A 22,995-nucleotide genomic window follows, 5' to 3' on the forward strand; every position below is an offset into this window, starting at 1 on the left:
GGTACGTCACTTTCACTTCGTCATTTCTTGGAAGGTTAGCAGGCAAGCCTAGAGTTTCGTTTCTACTGCTGCTGTTCCTTTAACACCCCTCTGCTGTGTAAGGAATGATTGGCGGGCACTTTACCAATCGCCTTATTCGCTTTCTGCATACTTAAATAGGCGGGACTAATAAATGATTGGGTGAGCGCTTTCAACTTTATTCGGTGCTGCGCAAACTGATCAGCATATGATAATAAAGTACCGCGAGAACGATTAAAAAGCACGGACTTTGAATCGCTCTCGCGGTACTTTGATTTCATACGCTGATTAGCCTACGCGGTGCCGCATGATATCGAATACACCTAGTGGTAGAAGTGCCTCACATCATGAAAGAGACAGCAGAGGGAGGTTCTTTAAAAAGCCGATGGTTTCCTGCGAAATGCTGAACGTGTGTTTATTTACCCGTCAGATGTTTTCCATTCGCGATACATGAAGACGTGCTGTACGATTTTCTAGCCTGTATGCGTGCAAAAAAGACTTCCAGAGCCACAATTTGACTTCGCTTGAAGAATAGACGATTGGCCCAAGTAAGTCTGCAATGGATTGTTTTGAATTATATGACAACTATGTGCGACGAGTCACTCAACACTGTGAACTTACTGTTAAACCTGTGTGTTAGAGATTGTAAGTTGGCAGTATAGTAAATATATCGCATTCATTGTCATTACCGAGCTCTCAAACTATGTCTTTGCAGTAGAGGTTTACTTTTTCCAATGAGACCAAGTTTTTTCACGGTTCGTTGGGGGTGTGTTGTGAGATCTATAGGTTGATCTTGCACATTAGGCTACTATATATGTGAGGTTGAGAGCAGGTGGGGGCCTCGTGCATACAAGCAGTCACCTTGCGTCAGTGATAAAGGATTAAAGTTTATAATTTTTGTCAAATCATAAATATGTATATACATTTGAACAAAATGTCATATCTACTCTATTGTTTACCTTTGCAAATACGATATTCTGTTATATCTGAATAAAAAAAATGAATGTTTAATGTTCATACGCAGTACTTTTCATACTTCTTAAAAGGGGAAAACTAAAAAAAGTGAATATATGCTCCAGAGTCGTGTGCTATATGATAACTTTGTTTGAGGAACAGAATGAGGTTTAAATCATTAAATTTTTGTGAACATACTGTAAAGGCTTAAAGTGCATTTAATCTATACTTTTCTTTATCAATATGTATGTTTTATGAGTGCATATAAGTTGAATGACTTTAAGAGATTAATAAACATGACCTAAAATGTCTATTATGTTTGTAGAATGGCGCAGTGGCAAAAAGTACAGCAGCTGGATTTAGTGTATCAACAAAGGTTTTATGATCTGTACAGCGGTGATGAATTTCCTATGGATGTCAGACATTACCTAGCACACTGGATTGAGGGCCAGGACTGGTAAGCTTTAAGTACCTGCATGAGGAACTAGTAAAACCTGCAGTGCTGCCTGAAAACAGTTTGTTTATACCAAGGTTGTCACGTCTCACAGTACAAAAGGAAATTAATCAATACACTTCAATTTCTTTAGAAATATGTAATGCCAGGTATAACTAATAATGTTTATTTTTTCAAGTAAAAAGTTAGGTTAATATTTGTATTAAACTAAATATATCCTTTGATAGTTTCTAAAATAAGTAAACATTTCTTCTAGTGTGTCTGAGTTTTTATTTAACCCTCAAACTCTGTGGATCCACCGGTGGGTCCAAAACTGCATAGTCAAATTTATAAAAAAAAGTTGTTGAGCACAAAGTTTTCTGTAAAATATTTTTTTTATCAAATTACTCCTAAGTATGTGGGTAGATGACTCCTTTTCAATTCAGACATGCCTAATTTTACAAATATTCTAATTATACTCCAGAGCATTTAGTAAGAAGTAACAAATATGAATTACAAATATAACAAATATTACCTATATGTGGCCCAGTCTGTGAAAAACTAGCCTTTTTTTGTGATTGACTGTTTTCTAAACACAAGTTCAAAGATTTGCACGAGTAGATTACACACGCAAACTCGCGCGGGGAGTTGCGAATGATGCAAATTGGGCGGTGAGATTGTGCAAAAATGCGTGTTATTCGCCTCAACCGCGTCTTTGTACAAGTTGAAAATGTTCAACTCAAGAAAAAAATTTGCATGACACGAATTTAAATCCCGCGAGTAATCTAGTGCGAAGAACGAAATGCTTTGTGTTTGGTGTGTACACAGCATTGATGTAAAATCAACGATTGAAATAAAAATTTATTCTAGATAATGATTATAAAACGCAATAGGCAGCAGCGTTGTACACTGCAAATTCATAGATCTGATCTGATATTTTGTTAATAAAAAATGAGATGCCGTTCATCATGGGTTTATGTGTGTTATAGGAATCGTGCCTTTCGGGACTCCTCCCATGCAGTGCTCCTGTTTCAGGTGCTTTTGGAGAATCTGGACAACCAGTACAGTCGTTTCGCTCAAGATAGAGATTTCCTGCTGCAGAGTAGTTTTAGACGCTACAAACAATACTTTCAGGTCAGTTGACCTTTTGCACCTCTTCTTGACCAAAGTATACGTTACATTCTGAACAAGTTTAACCAATGACGAGCGGCTGTGTAATGATGGATCATATTTGCTGGTCTACAGAAGTTTCAAGAGGTACCGCATGATCTTGCTGCTATCATCAACTGGTTCCTGACCAAAGAGAAGGATATCTTAAATGAAGCAGAGCTTGTACAGAAAGTAAGTAACTGAAAACCTCTTTAACATCTTCATCATATACAAATCAAAACTACGATCTTTTGAATCTATCTTTTTCACCACTGTGTCTCAGGCGCAGACATTGAACGTTCACCCAGCTGTGCTGGAGCCGGAAAGCCAGAGTGAAATGGAAAAGAAATTAAGAGAGTTCAAGAAGAAAACAGAGGTGTGTGTGTGTACTGTTTGTTATTTTGTGTGCATGCATGTGTTTGTTCAAGTCAAAGGAATGGCCCGTGATTCAGAATGAATCATCTCAATGATTCTTTTGGCAGGTGATGGAGCACAACATAAGATGTTTGGAGGAACAACAAGACGAGTTTGATTTCAAATTCAAGACAAGCCAAATGGACTGTAAGACCCCAAACAATATTTTATTTCACACTGTCTCTCGCACTTCTAACTGATGGACTTACTTTGTGTGCATATGTCCATGTTGTTTAGCTGGCACAACAGAAGAAGATCAGCTGGTGCTTCAGAAGATGCTCAACACACTTGATAGGGCCAGAAAGGTATGCGCATTTACTGTGTATGCAATTGTATGTACACTTGTTTTGGTAGTGTGGTGCACGGCTGGGCGAAAATGTAGTTTCAAAATAATCAAGGATTGCATACATACAGGTAACCAACTAAACGAAAGAAAGATTATTTAATCATTTTCATGTGCACTCATTTAACAAAACAAAAATTCGTAGAAGTGTATCTAGGTAGATAGATGTTTTTGGATAATTTATGTCCATTGTCTTATTTGATCCTTCTCTTATTTATCTCAGAACTTCCTGTCCGACATCTTGAATATGTTGAACACTGCCGATCAACTTTGCTTAGTGCTCATAGACAAGGAACTGGTGGACTGGAAGCGGAGGCAACAGATATCCTGCATTGGTGCTCCAGATAATACAAGCTTGGAACAGTTAGAGAAATGGTAATTCGGAAAATTGCATTTCTTTTAGCTATGGTCTCTATGAAGATCCAATTCTAAGCTTTTATTGGTCCTTTTCTAGGTTCACTCAAACGATAGAGTGTATGTTCAGTCTGTTGAAGTTCTTGGAAAAGCTTGATGAGCTGCATGGGAAGTTGACCTACGTTAATGACCCCATACCCAAGCAAAAAACTCCCTTAAAGGAACAAACTGAAGCTGTGCTGACCCACCTGCTGAAAAAGTACACTTAGACGCACGCATACACAACATAATTGTTGTATTGTTGACCTTGCTGCATGAATGTTAAATGTTTATGTATGTTTTTTTAGTGCATTTGTGGTGGAGTCTCAGCCAACCATGCCGCAAGGTCGAGGACCACTGGTGCTGCGCACAAATGTCCAGTTCTCAGTCAAAGCCAGGTCAGATTCTAACATTGCACAACACATTACAAACCACCTGTCACATTATAGCAATAACGTTGTTTAATGTTTATTAGTCTGTATGGGTTGTATTGCAACGGGTTCAAACATCAAGGACATTGGAAAGCTTGTTCATTTTTGCATATTGTCCTGTACATGACCCTACAAGTTTTAAAGAAATAAGTGCACAGAAAATTTTAGGGCAAAATCTTTTTTATTTCCTGAGGCGGTCCTCGTTTTAAAGTCTTGTTTTTAATCTTTGTTCGTGCAAATGATTCTTTGTTTTTGTTCCATTCCTGTACATAATTTATGCCTGGGGTGGGTGGGATGACTCAGTACTGAGGAATTTTTTTTCTCAGCGACAAGCCTTGTAATTTCAAGATAAAAGAACAGTTTGTTCTGAAAACAGAATGTCGAGTGAGTTTTACACTAGAAACCATAAAAACATGTGGGCAGAAAACATTGTCCGTTTATGAAAATCAAAGCTGTTTTTTCACATTTCTAATTTTTCTGATTGAAAGACTGGTTACCTGAAACATTGTTTATATATCAGCACATTTTTATATCATTAAATTTATTTTGTTACTCCACTGTCCAGATTCTTGTATAAAGTTCCTGAGCTCAACCATGTTATGAAGGTGAAAGTCTCCATTGACAAGTAAGATATCCGTCTTTATTTCTCACTTTGTTTAATCAAATGTGTTTTTTTATCTTTAAGAGTGAGATTTACATGATCATATGTTTGTTTGTTGGTTAGATTTGAGTGGTTTGTTGTGACTTTTTAATGCATTGAAGGAATAGTCTATCCATTTTCCATATTAAACTACGTTATTACCTTAACTAAGAAGAGTTGATCCATCCCTCTATCATCTGTGTGCATGCATGTAAGCGCTGTGGCACACTGCACCACTTCGATAGCATTTAGCTTAGCCCCATTCATTCAATGGTACCAAACAGAGATAAAGTTAGAAGTGACCAAACACATCAACGTTTTTCCTATTTAAGACGAGTAGTTATATGAGCAAGTATGGTGGTGCAAAATAAAACGTAGCGCTTTTCTAAGCGGATTTAAAAGAGGAACTATATTTTATGGCGGAATAGCACTTTTGGGAGTACTTCGACTCGCCTGAAAAATCCGCTCCCCTTCTCCCTCGCATAATGGGAGAGGGAGAGTGTTACTGCGCCGAGTCGAAGTACTCCCATTAGTGCTATTCCGCCATAAAACTAAGATGATAGAGGTATGTATCAACTCTTCTTAGTTAAGGTAATAACATAGTTTAATATGGAAAATGTATAGACTATTCCTTTATGGGAGCGTGTACTCCAAAGCGTTTATGCCCGCAGCTGGCTTCATTCATGACTGGCCTCACATTCACCCATTCACTCACTCATTCATATACAATTATTATGGTATTTGTACATTATCATGTACAGTAGTGACCAACCCTGTTCCTGGAGATCTACTGTCCTGCAAAGTTCAGCTCCAACCCCAATCAAACACACCTAAACCTGGCAATCAAGCATTTCAGGGCTACCTAAAAATTTGAGTCAAGTGTGTTGAAGTTGGGTTGGAACTAAAATATGCAGGAGGGTAGATCTTTAGGAACAGGGTTGGTCACCCCTGCTCTAATATAATCCATTATTGTGATAATGCTGCAATAAAAGTCCTAGCAATTACCATAACAAAAGTCAATATAATTAAGAACCACACTCATAAATAAATACAAATTATATAAAAAGCTTGAGTATTTAAGAAATTAAATGAAATATTAAATTAATCTATACATTATATTTAAATGACTTAGAAACAGCTGAATATGCAGCTGAGTTCGTCAGTTATGACTAGGGCTGGGTATCGATTCAGATGTTCCAGATCAATTCGATTTTGATTCACAAGCTATCAAATCGATTCGATTTCGATTCTCAATCCGATTTTCAATTGCAATTCTCGACTCGATTTTTATACCCGATTCTCAATTCAACTCAATGAATATAGATTAAATAGAATATTATATTATATTAGAATATATTAGAAATTACAATGTTTGCGAAAATAAAATGGGAAAAAGAGAATCGATTTTGAATCAACCACAGAAAACATGTTTTTGACCAGCCCTAGTTATGACCGGACACTTACTTTCCCTATAAATGGGGAAATAATAACCTCTAAATTAAGCACAATAATTAATTTATAAAAAATTGATTGATTGGTAAGTTGCAGAATTTTTATTTTTACTGTTGTCCGTATCAGCGCTGCTTTTAGGCAAAAGCAGTTCATAAATTGAGGACATTGAAATGGATATAAAGTTTGTAATAAAACTACTGTTAGTGTCAGGATTTACTAAAGATTAAGTAAAATGTAAACTTTGTAAAATGGAATGGACAGTGGTTTTTACGAGTTTCTCTTTCAGAGGTAAAAATTTTTTTAAACGAATAACGCAGCGTGATTGACTAAAGTTTGCGCTCGTCATTTTAGTGGTATTTGCATCAATATTTAACACCCAAAAAGCATGTCTTAAATTGCATCAGCCATTATGCAAATGACGCATTGCACCTGTGTTCTTTCAAGTGCGCCTTTCGTATTTAAATTTCCACTCCCGTCTGCGTTTTTCTTTTCTTTTTTTTGAAATTGTGCTCTTACACTCATTTGCAAGCCCTGTTTAGTAAATCTTGGTATGTTAAACAACCCATATGCAAGGGTTGTGTTAAAACATTCTGAATCTTGACTTATTGATAGAAAGAATGTTACTATTATTTCAGAGAAATGTGTGTTATGTTATATAGAATTATTAACAGTATTATTGCCCACTGTAATAATGTTATGCTAATTATTTATCACAACATTTTTTAATGAAGTTTATTTAACTAAATTCGGGAGGAGCATGGTCATGTGACCCAACCAACCAGTGCGAAGATATATGCTTCATCTCATTCCCTAATGATTATTGTTAATGGTAGCCTGGTTAGCCAGACCTACATCAAGATGTAAGGTCTGGCAACTCTTCACACAAACGGCTCAATGCAAGGGGCGGGATATAAGGTTGTCCCTCAAAATGCCTCTGCACGCAATAGGATAGCGCTATGACCAATCAGAGCAACGAAGAAGGTGACGTAGTTACCGTAACCAGTCGGCAAAACTCCAAACACATATTTCTTGCTTAAAAAGGACTTCAGTAGGGTTATTTGCTCTTCTCTCAAAGAAAAACATAAGTCTAAGTGCTCCAGAGTCGCGGCCAAAGCGGCTTCAAAAGAAAGCTGTTCTCCAGCAGCAGCAGCCATTCTTTGTTTTCAAGTAGGAACCGTTGCAGCTCTGTCGTCATCATGTTAAGCCCGCCCCACAGACGCTACACACGATGTGATTGGCCTGACCAAATTTTGGTTTTTGGAGCTGTTAAGTGTATTGTGAGTGCCTAGACTAAACCCTGGCAGCAAATATATTTTGCAGCCGCTAGGGTGCGTCTAGATTTCTAGGCTATGTTAATGGGATATAACTTGTGAATTGTATATTAGTATAAATAAAGATCGTGAGTGATTAGTGAATAAGATACTATAATATATTGTGTGCAAAAGTTGTTCAACTGTAAATTTTTTTGCACTTGAATTCTCATATTGTCTCTGTCTCTTGCACTCTTTGATTCAGGGATGTTGGAAAAGTAAAAGGGTAAGTCTGTCCATACACATACACTGACACACATACTTATTTTTCTTTTTTCATATTTTGCAAGCTGGAGAAATGGTCTTGGCAGGCTGACCACAAATAAACAAGATGTTCTTAAGAGATAGATAGGTGTGCTATAGTTATTGCTCCTTACTCTGTAGAGAAAAATAATTTGGCTAGTTATTTGTTATTTAAATAATTATTAAAAATCACCTAGATAATAATCATGTTTAGTATGTTAGTTATGGAAATCAGATGCATGCAAATGTTTTTGAGGAAAATATAACTGCATACCTTTAAGCCATCAATATAGCTGCCAGTTGAAATGTGCAGGATCCTTGTGTACTGTTTAAAGTATGTCACACAGTTATGCAATATCATAAAAGGTGTAATTTGTTCTAGCACACGTCTGTAACCACAAACACTGAACTTGGCACATTAGCCAAGCATATTGTCTTGTAATCCTTCATTTTTTTGACACCATATTTAGCAAGCCTTAGACTACGCACAGCAATAGTGATTTTTAAGGCCTGACCGTTTCATGTGTGTCCTTCATAGGTATCGGAGGTTTAACGTTCTGGGTACCTCCAGTAAATCTCTCAATATGGCTGAAAGTTTAAACGGCAGCATGGTGGCTGATTTCAGACATTTGGTAAGTAATAAGTAGTATATTACAAAAAATAGTGTGGCTGAATTGTGGTTGCACACAATAAACTCTTTCAAGTTGCCTAATCTCTGCATATGAAATCTTGTGTAACTTGTGTCTCATTCTACTTCAGGATCAGTTTTTTTTTATTTGAATCACAGTTAACTTAGTTTATAGTGTAGGGTTCATGGTTGTTTCAATTATTTCATATAACAAGCACCATCTTGTTCTGGCAAGTTACTATGGGGAACTACTAAAACCAAAAATGCAGGTGGCTTGGACCAATCAGTGATATGATGTGGCTGTTAGGTCACAGCAACAAACTAATTAAAAACCACCCATCTATGTTAATATCATAGAGTACCAAATAATAAGAAAGAATACACACACACACACCATCATGCTATTTAATAGTACCTCAGTGCACATTAAACAAATTGGTCATGATACCATAAACATGGTAACATGCCAAAAACAACATGGTCTTATAGTGTTACTTTTTTTAAGTTGTTGATATAGTTAAAAAAATGCTTTGTCTGTATGTTTGCATTTTTTCACAGACTTTGAAAGACCAGAAAATCAGTGGTGGAGGAAAAGGAATCAGTGATGTGAGTTTTCTACAGAGCTTATTCATAAACGCAATAAAATGCACCTAACATGCAAACAACAAAACAACAGATCTGGAGACAATCCAGTTTCAAATAAATCAAAGATAAAAAAACTTTGATAATATTGCTGAAGATAAAGTAGGATTGTTTATTCTGTTGTGTTTATATAAAGTATTAGCATACATGCTACCAAAACTATTGAATCTATTATCTAGTGATGGTTAATTCAAATTAATAATGTGAAAATAAGTTCAAGGAATAGTTCACTGAAAAATGAAAATCACCCCAAAATGTAATAATGTTAATGCAATCCTATGTGCATATGCCGCATACATTTAGAGTTATATTAAAGGGACACTTCACTTTTTTTAAAATATTCTCATTTTCCAGCTTCCCTAGAGGTAAGCATTTAATTTTTACGGTTTTGGAATCCATCTAGCTGATCTCCGGGTCTGGCCCTTTCATTTTTTGCATAGCTTAGCATAATCCATTAAATCTGATTAGACTATTAGCATCGCACTCAAAAATGACCCAATATTTTTCCTATTTAAAACTTGACTCTTCTGTAGTTACATCGTGTACTAAGACCGACAGAAATTGAAAAGTTGAGATTTTCTATGCCGATATTGTTAGGAACTATACTCTCATTCTGGCGTAATAATCAAGGACTTTGCTGCCGTAACATGGCTGCAGCAGGCACAATGATATTACGTAGCGCCCCAAAAATGTCCCCTTGGTAACTTTCAATAGCAGGGGACTATTTTCGGGCGCTGTGCTTTGAATTTTTATAGAAAAATATTGAAAACTCTTCTTTTTTTTAGCGCGATGCTAATGGTCTAATCAGATTCAATGGATTATGCTTAGCTATGCTAAAAGTGGTACCGCCAGACCCTGAGATCGGCTGAATGGATTCCAAAACAAAAAAAATAATTAACTCTAGGGGGGAGCTGGAAAATGAGCATATTTTTAAAAAAAGTGAAGTGTCCCTTTAATTCATATCTTAGCTTTGTTATGGCCATAAATTGTACCAGTTTTTTCAAAGCTCATCCATCCTCAGATAAAGGAATCGATACATCTCTGGTGGGATAATTTATGTCTTTTGAAGCAAAACGATATGTATGAACAAGAAAATATTAATATTTTGAGTGTATTTAAAGATCAATGTCATGTTTTAATGTAAACACATTCAGATCAATAATGGCAGCACGCTGGCTCCAAGTACATAAAGCCTGGGATACACGGCACGGTTTTTGGCTGTCTGATACAAACAATCGATGCGATTTAATGCTTTTTTGTGATGGTGGACCTATGTCATACCGGAAGAGAGGTTCAAAGACACCGTTTTTCTGGTTTTGTGACCAAAGATATCCTACGGTAGCTTTCTGAAAGTGTCAGAAATTCAGCATGATGAATGCACAGTGTTTTTGTTGCTACGCCCTGCATACCAGTATGTTTTCCACTAGCCCATGCTGATAATGTTTTGCTAACGTGTGTCGCAGCTGTCAAAACCTCTGATTCAATAGGTGGGTGGCATCATCGTTAGGGATGGGTATCATTTGGGTTTTTTCAGATACCGGTGTCAAATCGATACTTTTTAAAGCAACACCAAAGAGTTTTTTTTACCTTAAAATAACGCTTCCAAAACAGTTTCAGTCGTTCATCCACTCTAAACAGGGTGAACAGCACTTTCACATTCGCTTTGCAGCCCTCTATCGGCCAAAACCGCACTAAAGAAGTTTCCAAACGTCGGGTAGTGGTCCTGTAGTCAGAGTGAATACTACAAAAACTTGCTTTACGGCAGACCTACAATCCAATCAGAGCCAGCTATGCCTCAGTATTTATGACAGTGGGTAATGGACAATTACGCTTCTAACCTGTAGGGGGAGCAAAGAGCCAAAACTCTTTGGTGTTGCTTTAATATAGGTTTTGCTACCCAACCCTAATCATCGTACAATGTACATGCTTGGCGTACCCAAGTATAAACGTCGCACAGTGTAATAAGGTAATGATCTTATAGGATTGCAAAATTCCTGCAGTCTATCCCGGGCGCTAGACGATCATTGGTTCTTGCATGAGAATTTTCATTTTCAGTAAAATATTCCTTGAATGTGAAATGCATCCTTTTGTAATTATTTTCTATTTTGAATTTTAAGGCAAAGCTCCTAAGCGAGTGTTAGTTGTTGTTGTGTATAGTACTTAAATGATGTGTTTATGTATGTGAATCCTCATATATTTTGTACAGCTTTCATTGAGTGTGACTGAAGAACTGCACAAAATACACTTCGAGACACAGTTTGAATATCAAGGCCTGTCCGTCTCTTTGGAGGTGAAACATCCTCATTCAGAGCATTCCTGTTGGAGTTTAAACATATGACATGTCCGGAAAGAGACCTGGCAGTAATCGTACTTTCTTTCTGTTCCTTTTTAGACCTCTTCTCTTCCTGTTGTGGTGATTTCAAACTCCAGTCAGCAGCAAAGCGCCTATGCATCTGTTCTGTGGTTTAACACGCTCTGTTCAGATCTCAATGTTAGGACCAGCAGTTTTGCATACTTTAACTACCTTGTATTATTTACAAATAACCGTAGAATTAGTAAGTAAACCATCATAACGGCGTACTTCTTTTGTTTGTGCATCTCTAGAAGGTTACATTTTTTGAGAGCTGTCCTGTAGCCACCTGGCCACAGTTTGGGGAGATGTTGAGTTGGCAGTTTCTCTCATGTGGAAAGCGTGGTCTGAACAGCGATCAGTTGGAGACCCTCGCTATTAAGCTTTTCGGTAAGGTTGAATAACAGATTTGAATTAAACAGATTTGCATGCAACCCACTCAAACAACATAATATAGTACATGTATATGCATTGAAAATAATTTATATTCAAGACTACTTGTCCTGGCTACTTGAATGGGTGAAAAACAAATGTCTCTAAAATCACAATTAAACAGCATTTTTCTGACCAACCATTAAACCTGACATCAACTCAAGCATAACTTTTGCTTCGTAAGCCCAAATTACACAAATAACACACTTTTTAAGTTCGTTTCAGCTATCGTGCATGCACACAGGTTGGCAAGGCGCTCGTACCATTACGTATAGAGCCCCTTTCCCGAGACTGGGGTCTTTGCGGAACAAAAAGAGGCGTTTCCCACTGAAACTGAAATGGGTGTTAAAAAATAATGACATTTGGCTTTTCAGGGCTTCCGTACTTTTTTTTGTTTGGATGGTTAAAAACGCCTAATCCCATGTTTGAAACACCCCAAAATTGGTAAACGCCCCTTTTTTGTTCCTCAGAGATGTATACTTCCTCTTCCCCAGTCTTTATTGGTTAATGATTGGTCCTTTTAACTGGGAGGCAAGACTTCCATCACAAGAGCGGTTATATTGAGTGTTGTCCCGTGTTCATAGTAATAAGAGCGTTAAATGTTGTAATATCCTATATCTGTGCTTTTGCTTAGGTAAACAACAGAGTTATGACAACTGTACAATTTCCTGGTCAAGGTTTAGTAAGGTAAGAACAGATTAACACAAGCTATTTATAAAGCTCTCTAAATGTCACATATATATATATATATGTGCTTGTTTAACTCTTGCGTTTGTTTTAGGAGAGCATCCCTGATACAAACTTCACCCTGTGGGTGTGGCTGGATGGTGTTCTCAACCTGGTGAAAAATTACCTGTCGGACCTGTGGAGTGATGGGTATGTATGGGTGCATTACGATTGGATGAAACATCATTGCTGGATTGATGAGTGTATTGTTTTTTAACACGCATATGTCTGTGCCTGTAGGTCTATAATGGGTTTCGTGAGTAAGGGGAAGGAGAAGGTTTTGTTGAAAAAGAAACAGCATGGCACTTTCCTGTTGCGTTTTAGCGAGAGTATCAGAGATGGTGGAATCACATTCAGCTGGGTTCAGTATTCAAATGATGGTAAATATTTAAACCTACTGACCTTACTTCATGCATTCAGTAAATGGGCGAGTCAAATATGCACTTTGTTAACAAAAAATTTTTTATATCATTCAGGCACACCAAATGTGCGTGCAGTGCAGCCGTTTACAAGCACAGACCTCAGGCAGATTGCTTTGCCCGACATCATTCGCAACTTTCAGATCATGGAGGCCGAAAACGTTCCCATTAACCCACTTTGTTATCTATACCCTGATTCTCCTAAAGATGAGGCGTTCGGCAAGTATTACAGCGAAAAGACCGGAGGTGAGCGGCCACATCTTTAACGTGAAAGTGTTTTTTTTGTAGACGGAGAACATTGCTGAACAATTAACAAAGCTAAGACTGCTTTCTTGCATACTAGACATTTTCCACACCCGTGCACGTATGGGCAGGGTTTTCTACATGTACATTTGTGTAATACTTATATGGTCTCAAACAGGTTTGCAGAAGGTGCCTTAAGCACTCGGATGTACAATGATGAACCCAAAGCATTTCATGTTTATTGTATTTTGCATTTGTGTAACTCAAATTATTAAATTATGTATTTGCACGTATTGTCTAATGCAATGACACAGCACTTCCAGAAATATCCAGAATGAGGAAGTGGTTATATTTTTTTGTCCTTCACTACAAAAACAAACTAAAAGATCTTCCGTGTGGTTTTCACAAAATAAAGGTGGAGTTTAACTATTTCTACCTTTCCAAAAAAACGATTGTATAAAGATAGTCTGAAACTTTATCACAACTTAGTGACTCCAAAAGAGATCTGAATCTGCTTTTTTGGGCCAATTTTAATGCAGAAGGAAATAAGCACTGTTTATCTCGGTTCAGTTTGGGTTAATGGAAAAAAGCTTTTCTTTATTTACTCAACTGTGCATCCCAAAGGCAAAAAATTTTTAAATGTTTTTGCATTGACACCGTGGAAGACCAAGCATATTGTGATCCTTTCTCACCTTGTGTTTGATCTTGTTTTTCAGATGAGAATCCTTACCTGAAATACCTCAAGACCAAACTGGTTTTTGTCTCTAAAGAGTAAGTTTGCATGTTTATTTGTGCATGTATGCGTAATTATATCAGTGGCGTGTGCTGTTGTTTTTGTCTTATGACGCATGTGTTTAGTTATTCATCTAGAATCTATTAGTAGTTAGATAAAAAAACAGAGATAAAGCAAGCATTGCAATTCAAAATAAATACGTTTTAAAGATTAAATGATGTATAAACAAAAGGGTTATCAATGTTACAGCACTCCTCACACAGACAACAGGTGTGTTTTATTACCACGAGTCACAGAAAACCTAGAAAAGAGCTCCCCCTATTGGTCTCAGAGTTTTCTTTATAGCCCTGGTGCCTTTTTTTACAAATCACAGAGAAGTTTATAAAAATGCCAAATTATGCAAAAGTGGAAGGACAGGAGAGAATAAAGTGAAAAGGACAAAACCAACTTGCAGTAACATTTTCTTTACTGCTTGGATTAGATCATTGTGCAAAGTACAGAGCCAACAAAAAGGTGTAGGTGAAAAGCTATAGGAGTTTATAGTGTCAAAAGCACAGCACAGTGCATTTGATAAGATACAAATAGATTATAGTGATAATACAGCATTAATGACAGGTGATAGAATAGTAAATAGAAAATGACAATGTATAAAACAGGATATCATACATTTAATTGTACAAGTGCGTATGGTATTAATGTAATTCTCAATATTCAAGAGTGCACAAGTTAGTAAGGCATATGTTAGGTTGGCTTTTAAACATGCTTATTAAAGGCACAGCATTTGAGATGTTTGCATTAAAATGTCCAAAAATAACTAACACAGTGTTATGTGACCCTGAACCACAAAACCAGTCATTTCTTTAAAATTGAGATTTATACATTATCTATAAATAAGCTTTTCATTGATGTATGGTTTGTTAGGATGGGTTAATATTTGGCCGAGATACAACTTTAGTTAAAGGGATAGTTCGGCCAAAAATGATATTAAAGGTCGAATACGTAGAATTTTTACCACTAGATGGCGCCAAAACACAATAACATCAAATGACGTTGTTTAATGAATCAAACGCGAACGAGAAATCACGTTGACGGATAAGGTAATCAAGTCTTATAAATGTTGCGTTTGATGACATCGTTTATTTCATTATGTAAGTTTATATGTGATGTTCAAAACGAAGTTGTTAGTCATAGATATTACAGTATTAGTCCAAATTCGATGGTTAACACAGCACAGAATTAAGTTTTCAACTTACAGTCTACAATGATTTTTCACATAATGTATTGACAGTACAAATCTTATTGTGAAGTGTCTTAAAATGACCATTTATATTGCTGTACAATACCTCTTAATGTGCATATCGTCCGCGGGAAGACGCGCTGATTACAGTCTACACAATAATGTTGTGATCAATATTATGGCATACGTTTTTTGAAGGGTTACGAATCAAAACAACTCACCCATCGGGTAAAACACAAGCAGGATCAGAATATCGGTCTAGTTAAATGTTGTTGCAAAGCTCTCTCCATCCAGATAATGCCACACCAAATTGATCCTCATTCTTTCTCTCGTTTTGTTCCAAACTCTTCTTGGGTCGTTTGGTTGGCCTGTACGCTTATGGGAGCTGTCTTTGCTGACACAACCAGCGGCAGACGGTAAAAAGTAATCCATAAGTCCATAAGCAAGCGCGTAGCCCGACGCATATTTCCGCATTTGTCCACGACACTGGCTGCGTTCGAAAACTCAAGGCAGTGACTTGTTACCTCGCTGCCTCATGAGGCCATGACGCCATCTTAGTCACGTCCGCATTCAAGATCAGAGCTACGCAGCTTACGGAGGCTACTCTGCTGCTGCTCTGTGCCCCGCCCTCCGAATTTGTCATACGTCACTAAGAAAAGTGCGTACACTACGCTAATACTCTCTCCTGAATACAGAGGAGTCTAAGATGGCGGCGCTACCGGAAGGTAGTTATTTTAGTTTAAGTTTTAAATATGGATATTTCTACAACAGCACCGCGCGGATTACCCTCAGAAGACTTTTGTTTATCATCGTGGAGCCATTTGGATTTATTTTGTGAAGGATGGATGCACCTTTTTGGACTTGAAGGTCGTGTACCCCGTAACATTACATTTAATCAACTGAAAGATCTAAAACATTTTCTAAAATAGCTGAAAATGTGTTTGTCTGAAAAATGATGGACATATGCATCTCGGACAGCTTTGGGGTGAGTAAATCATGGGTTTAATATCATTTTTGGCCGAACTATCCCTTTTAAATATCTTAACTCATTCACCGACTGCCTTTTTGAGAAAAGTTGCCCACCTGCATTTTTGTGATTTTAACAAAAGTTTCACAAAATTCCTTGCAGGAAAAATTATCTTCTATAAATATATAAACATACAAATTATATCAAATTAAAGAACACACCTTCTGCTTTCAAACAAACAATAAACAAACAAACAAACAAACAAAATGGGGAAAAAACATTTCATTATATATTTACTTTTTCCACTTACTTTAACCACTGAAATATGGATATTTCTCTTCAAAAATACAATATTTTGAGCAAAAAGCTTAAAAAATTGCGTTTTTGTAAAGGAATTTATGTTAGAGATCAGACTCAGAATGACTATCAAACATAAAGGCAGTTAAAATAAATCATTAAATCTTTTTAACTTCCGTTTTTGATAAATTCGGTTTTAGTGGATAAAAGCGGTATTACACTTTCACTTTGAAATTCGTCCAGAAAGGCATATTTATTAGTTAAATATTAACTCATAATTGACGAGATAACTCGTCAATGGCGGTGAATGAGTTAAATTTGAGGGTGCAAAAACTAAATAGAGAGATAAGTGCCTTTTTAAAGTTGTCCAAATGAAGTGATTAGCAACCAAATATCTTCATGAAACATGATCTTTACATAATATACTAGTCATTTGTTGTATAAAGGAGAAATATATTATTTGGACCCATATAATGTATTTTTGGCTTTTTTATTCACCCTCAAGCCATCAGAGATACATATCCATCATCTTTCAGACAAACACATTTGGAGGTATTTTTGTAAATGTCCTTGCTTTTCCAAGCTTTATAGGGTTGGTTTCCTGGACAGGGATTATCTTAAGCCAGGACTAGGCCTTAGTTTAATTAGAAAAAATAACTAGTTTGAACAAACATGCTTTATAAACATTACTTGTGTGCATTTTGAGGTAAACCAAAGGGCACTGATGTATTTAAAGAAATGTTATTTTCAGTTTGGACAGATCTTACATTCATTTTAGTCTAGGACTAGTCTAATACCTATCTGGGAAACCACCCCTAAATGATAGAAAACATGGATCAGGGAATAACTTCTGACTTTAAACCCCAAAAAAGTGCATCCATCATTCACAGAATAATCAAAACGACTCCAGTTGGTTAATAAAGGTCTTTTGCGGGCAAGCATTGCGATTTGTAAGAAAATCCATATTTTATAACTTTATAAACTATAATAACTAGCTTCCAGTAACAACACCTTCATTTTATATGTATTATCTCTGTTTGCCTGAGGGTGAGTACAGTATCATTTTGTGCTTCAGGGTCACACACATTTTGCTTAAATCCAGAGAAATTAGCAATTTTAACCAGTGTTTTTCATGGCTAGTCGCTTGTTTCTGCTTTTGATGATGTAAAAATCATTAGGTTTGTTTGACTTCACGTGCGCAGCTTAGACCGGTCTACAGATGGAATTACTTCAACGCCATTCACAAATCATGTTCCTGGATGTCGTATTGAAATAATGTTTTATAGCTGTTATGTCGTACGCCAACTGTGTGGTTTAATAAGAAACAACAAAAGAATGGCATGTCACACATTACAATGTGGTATGACATCAAATTATCACAAGAATGATATCAAAGGCAGTGCTGTATTGCAGTACAGTCATGTCATATGCCCATCGATCTGTGCAGCGCAACACGCAGAAGTAGCAGTCTTGAATAACTGGGATGAATAATTGTATTTCGCATGCACTTACAAGCACTTGCTTGCTTCTTTTAATGGAAGGTTTCATTGTAGGTTTCATGCAGGCTTGTTGTAAATCAATGTTTGTACTTTGTGACACTGGTACTCCTGGCTGTATAGAGATAATCCAACTGTGTTCTGTTCCAATGCACTTTCTTCTACCTGTCTTAAGAAATAGTTACACTGTTTGTTTTTTTTAAGGACGATTATTTAGTCAGCCTTTGATGCAACCCAGTGACAATTTTCAATAGATGTATTTTGTGCATTCCTATACCATACATTTTGTGAAGGTTTATTATTGTACTTTGGTATACTGTACATAGTCACCGAGGTGGCTGGTCTGTTGGTTTACTTAGTATGCTGTTTCAGTAGTAAACTAAGTGCACTGTGCTTGGTTGCTGCAGGAATGGATGTACAAGCTCCAGAGAGGAGCCAGTTTCTGACCTGTGCACACAGCACAGAGGTGAGTCCCGCCTCTACAGCCCCTCAGGAGCCAATCAGCTCGTCACTATACTGCCTATCACTGATTGCATGGTCAATAGCAAGCATGGGTCTTGTCCTGTCTGTTACATGTGCACATTTTAGGAATTTCATTGGGTTTTTAAATGAAATTCTGAATAAAGTTTGTAGAACATTTAAAACTTTTCAGGCACAATTATTCAAGTGTCTGTCGATTTTCACTAACTTGTTTACTGTCTTCGTGTCTTCCTCTTCCCTACCCAAGTGCACTTAAATGGATCGTTTATTTACTCACTCTCATGTTGTTACAAACCTGTATAAATGTCTTTGTTCTGATGAACACGAAGGAGGATGTTTTAAGGAATGATTGTTTTTAAACCGATCAGAGGCCACGTTGACTTCCATAGTAGGATAAAAGAATACTATGGAAGTCAATGGGGCCTCTGATCAGTTTGGTTATAGTCATTCCTCAAAATATTTGTCAATGTACAGGTTTGTATCAACTTGAGGGCGAGTACATGATTTTCATTTTGGGGTGAACTGTCCCTTTAAATTACAATGCACAAAGGAATGTTTAGTTTGTGTTATAACAAGCTTTCACTGTGGTGTGCCTGTGCATGGGGATTTTTTCCCTGCTTTAATAACACACAATCATTACAATGACCAATGTAAAAAAGATTTTTGAGGATGCACTTCAATTTTTAAGTTTAATTAACTTGTATTTACAATTAATTTCAACTTTCTTGACTAATAAGGAGTTACTATAAATTATAAAAATAAATTTGAATTAGCTTAAAGGGAAGAAAAATCTGTCGTCATTTACTCACTTTCGTGTTGTTACAAACCCATATAAATTTCTTTGTTCTGATGAACCTTTAAAAAAGATATTTTAAGAAATGTTTGTGGACCCCATTTACTTCCATAGTAGGATAAAAGAATACTATGAAAGTGAATGGGGTCCACGAATGGTTTGGTTGCAAACAATTCTCAAAATATTTTTCTTTGTGTTTATCAGAACAAAGAAATTTTTAAAAATTTTGTAACAACATGGAAGTGAGTAAATGATGACAGAATTTTCATTTTTGAGTGAACTATCCCTTTTAGTTATTTATTTTTATAAATTATAGCAACTCCTCTATAGTCAAAAAGTTTTATTTTACAGTGTAAAGTTAACACAAAAGCTGAATGCCATTCACATGCACTGACTTGCTTAATAACTGATCAGTATCCCTTATGTAACCAACTTTTATTTATTTTTTTATCAAAAATGTAATGTTTTAAAAGCAGACTGCCAGTCAAACGTTCAGACATGGTGACTTATTTTTATTATTCTCTTGTTTCAAATTGCTGAATAATAGTAAAGTCGTCAAAACGGCAAATTATTAAGTATGGAAATTATGTCGGCAGCAATATCTTCTTTGTTGACACGAGTTTGAGTGCCCCTTTCTCACCCTGTATAATTTTTTGTGGTTGACTGTCCTGTATAGACGGTTTCATCGTACGCATGTGTGGTGACACGATGCACTTTACTTCCGGTTTCGTTTTTTTAATGGTCTGACTAGTTGCTAAACTGATCTCTTGAACAAATGCCTCGTCGAAAATAACAAATGTTTTGGTTTCCTAGGTAATCTATGTGTTGTTTTTTTGCTTGTTATATAAATAAACTACGTTTAAAGAACTTTGTTGTTATTTATTTTTTTAGCAGAGTTTACCGGAAGTTACGTGCGGACCACGACAGCCGCTTGTTTATGTTGTTACTGCTGAAACCGTCTATAGTAAAGCTATACATTACATAGGAATTATGTAGTGACCAACACATTTTTTATACATTTCGTTTTATTATCTAAAGACATTATGTTGTTAAACCTCTAAAAAAGTCCCACGTAGTTTATCATTTTATCAGTTAAAACTCATCTCTGAGCATCATAATAGCAGAAGTAAAAGTTTTTTTTCTGTGACAGTAATCTCTTTATGCAACCGCGTGAATGTTACTCTACACCCTGGCCTCATATGGGCAATTCCATGCAAATTAACATAATCATGAAAAGTAAAGTTTTTCAAAGGAAAACACCACTGTTTTCCAATAATTTACTATGTTCTTACCTCAACTTAGACGAATTAATACATAACTATCTTTTTTCAATGCGTACACTTAATCTTTGTACAGCGCATGGTGAATGTGTTAGGGATGAATTAGAAACCACCAAACACTTCCATGTTTTCCCTATGTAAAGACTGATACATGAGTAGTTATACAAGTATGGTGGCAAAAAATAAAACATGCCGATTTTTTTTAAGCAGATAAAATGAGAACTATATTGTATGGCAGAAGAGCCCTTAGATCAACCTCGGCGCGCAGTAACATCTTCATTCCTGAATACTCCCCCTCTCGCTCAAACTTCCGTCAATATTACTGTGCCTGAGGTCGAAGTGCTGCAAACTAAGTGCTCTTCCGCCATAATATCTATGGCTGAAACTACTGATCCACTAGTTCAACTGTGATGATGTGATTGGTTGCATGTTTGTGACGTAGGAAACCAAGTTGCTTTGACTGGCAGTCTTTATTGTTGTAATACAGCATTTACTGTATTTCTTACATCTCTCTCCTTCCTTCTCCTCTCATTCATTTTTAAAGACTCCCCTGTTTCTGAGGTAGATGACAGTGTCATGCTTCAAGGGCCCGAGAACTCGCCGATGTTCTCCGACTTAACCATTGATACAGAATTACTCAACATCATGTTGGAGGGCGGTACAGACATCCAAATTTTTTCAGACATCCAAGATGCTCCTCCAGTGAGTGATGTGGAAATCCTCTTTCCAGAAGCACTTTCTCCAGATACAGATCTTCTAAGCGATTCAAACATCCCAAACTTTACCTTCCTACAGGAAGACCTAAAAGGTTTCATCCCAGATTATGGTTCGCAGAAGTTCAACTATCATAGCATTCCCCTAACCCCCTGAATTTTATATTTTGACTAAAAAGTACCCATAAAAGTACACATACACTTCATTATCTTGTAGAACTTAACCTGACGAATTTGCAACTTGCTCAGTTCATATCGTTATGATTTAAAACTGACTTAATATTGGCTGCGTCTGAAAACTTTGGCAGCTGACTTGTTGCCTCGCTGCCTCATAAGGCAATGACTTCGGAGGAAGGAAGGCAGTTCAGAAAAACGCTTTTGGACAACTTCAAAGGCAGCGTGTTTGAAATATAAACAGAGATCGCCTTTGTGATATCTAATCACATATTTGAAAACTACAATACTAATTTCTCGCTAGAAATGCAATTAAAAAGTGAAAATATACATTTATTTACACTAAATTTGTACTCCAGTCGCTTTATTGGCCGCAATTTCATTTTTTCGAACTCGACCAGGCTTGAACAATCACTTTTCCCATGCGCCCACATTCATAGAATTGTCAGGAAGTAAACCTAACATTGGATTCGGATATGCCTTGATGCCTTCCTGCCTTGGAATGCTGCCTCAGAAGGCAGCAATTTAGAGTTTTCGGACGCAGCCTTTATTAAAGTATATTTTTTTAAAGTATATACTATTTGATCCAATCAAAAATGTATTGTAAGAATGGATTCAACTGTTCTAAGTAACAAAAATATTAAAAGCTATAAACTTTATTTTAGTCAATATTAACGCCATTGGGTGTTGAAAAAAAATCTCTTTAACAATTTAACTGTAAAAAAAACATTTCTTTTTTTTTTAAGTTGATCGAACTTTTTACAGTTTTTTTTAATGTTTCTCTGCACATATATTCCCTAATATAAAACAAACTCTCAAAGTAAACATTGGCATTTTTAATTAAAGTGAAGTGATATACATTGAAGTCTCTTTTCAAAAATAATTCCTTTTATATCCCTTTAGTAATTCCTTTATAGAAATATGAGTTACTGAATCAGTTATAGGCTATCCCAATGTTCAAAATGCTTCTATAGTAGTCTTGTAATAAAAATGATTAGGCTTTACATTCTTGGTGCTTATAAATGTTTTTTTTTCCCAATGAAAAACACAGCTGTGAATTTTACTTTAAAGTTTCATTTCACCAAAATGAGCTGTGAAATGGTGAATGTCTATTGTTTCTTGCCTTCTTTTTTTGACATAAGCCTCCACTTTTCCAATTTTGTAATTAATTTCCTTTTTTATTCACCATTGAACATACCGTGGGGAAGTGGCTAAATGGGTTTTTTTTTTAATACTGCACTTTGTTAGTCAAATGATTTTTTTTTCTTTAAGTTGACTATTTAAAAATCATTTGATGGCTTTTACTGAATTGCACAATTTTAAGAAAATCGAAATGTCAAATTTTCCTGTTTCCTGCACTGAATAGCTGAGTCATTACTTAAAAAAACTATGATTAGTCAGAAACTGTTTATAGATTAGGGACAAAAAGGAAGTTGGGACTAAGTTTATTTGCACTTACAGAAAATACTAAAACTGAGTTAAAAATATTAGCCCACACTGTAAAAAAAGTCCGTAGAAATTTCAATGTTATTGCAGCTGGGTTGCCGGTAATTTACCGTAGATTTACATTTATGTTATTTACTGGCAAGAGTTTGTTTAAAGTTA

At 36.2% G+C, this 22,995-nt stretch overlaps 1 protein-coding gene across 1 annotated transcript; it reads left to right on the forward strand.

The window, feature by feature from the left end:
- Nucleotides 1-388: 388 nt before the first annotated feature.
- stat2 (signal transducer and activator of transcription 2) lies at nucleotides 389-22,823 on the forward strand. Its single transcript, XM_065272580.2, has 24 exons — nucleotides 389-566; nucleotides 1,298-1,429; nucleotides 2,395-2,539; nucleotides 2,651-2,746; nucleotides 2,838-2,930; nucleotides 3,037-3,115; nucleotides 3,206-3,273; nucleotides 3,535-3,686; nucleotides 3,766-3,924; nucleotides 4,013-4,102; nucleotides 4,701-4,760; nucleotides 7,743-7,763; nucleotides 8,319-8,412; nucleotides 8,967-9,014; nucleotides 11,257-11,340; nucleotides 11,443-11,541; nucleotides 11,655-11,790; nucleotides 12,467-12,519; nucleotides 12,614-12,708; nucleotides 12,799-12,938; nucleotides 13,035-13,223; nucleotides 13,937-13,991; nucleotides 18,358-18,416; nucleotides 21,048-22,823. Exons 2-24 carry the CDS (start codon nucleotides 1,299-1,301, stop codon nucleotides 21,371-21,373), a joined length of 2,472 nt encoding a protein of 823 aa, XP_065128652.1. The 5' UTR covers nucleotides 389-566; nucleotide 1,298; the 3' UTR covers nucleotides 21,374-22,823.
- The last annotated feature ends 172 nt before the right edge of the window (nucleotides 22,824-22,995 follow it).

Source organism: Paramisgurnus dabryanus, chromosome 7, assembly GCF_030506205.2.
Source record: "Paramisgurnus dabryanus chromosome 7, PD_genome_1.1, whole genome shotgun sequence".
In the NCBI taxonomy this organism is placed as follows: domain Eukaryota; kingdom Metazoa; phylum Chordata; class Actinopteri; order Cypriniformes; family Cobitidae; genus Paramisgurnus; species Paramisgurnus dabryanus.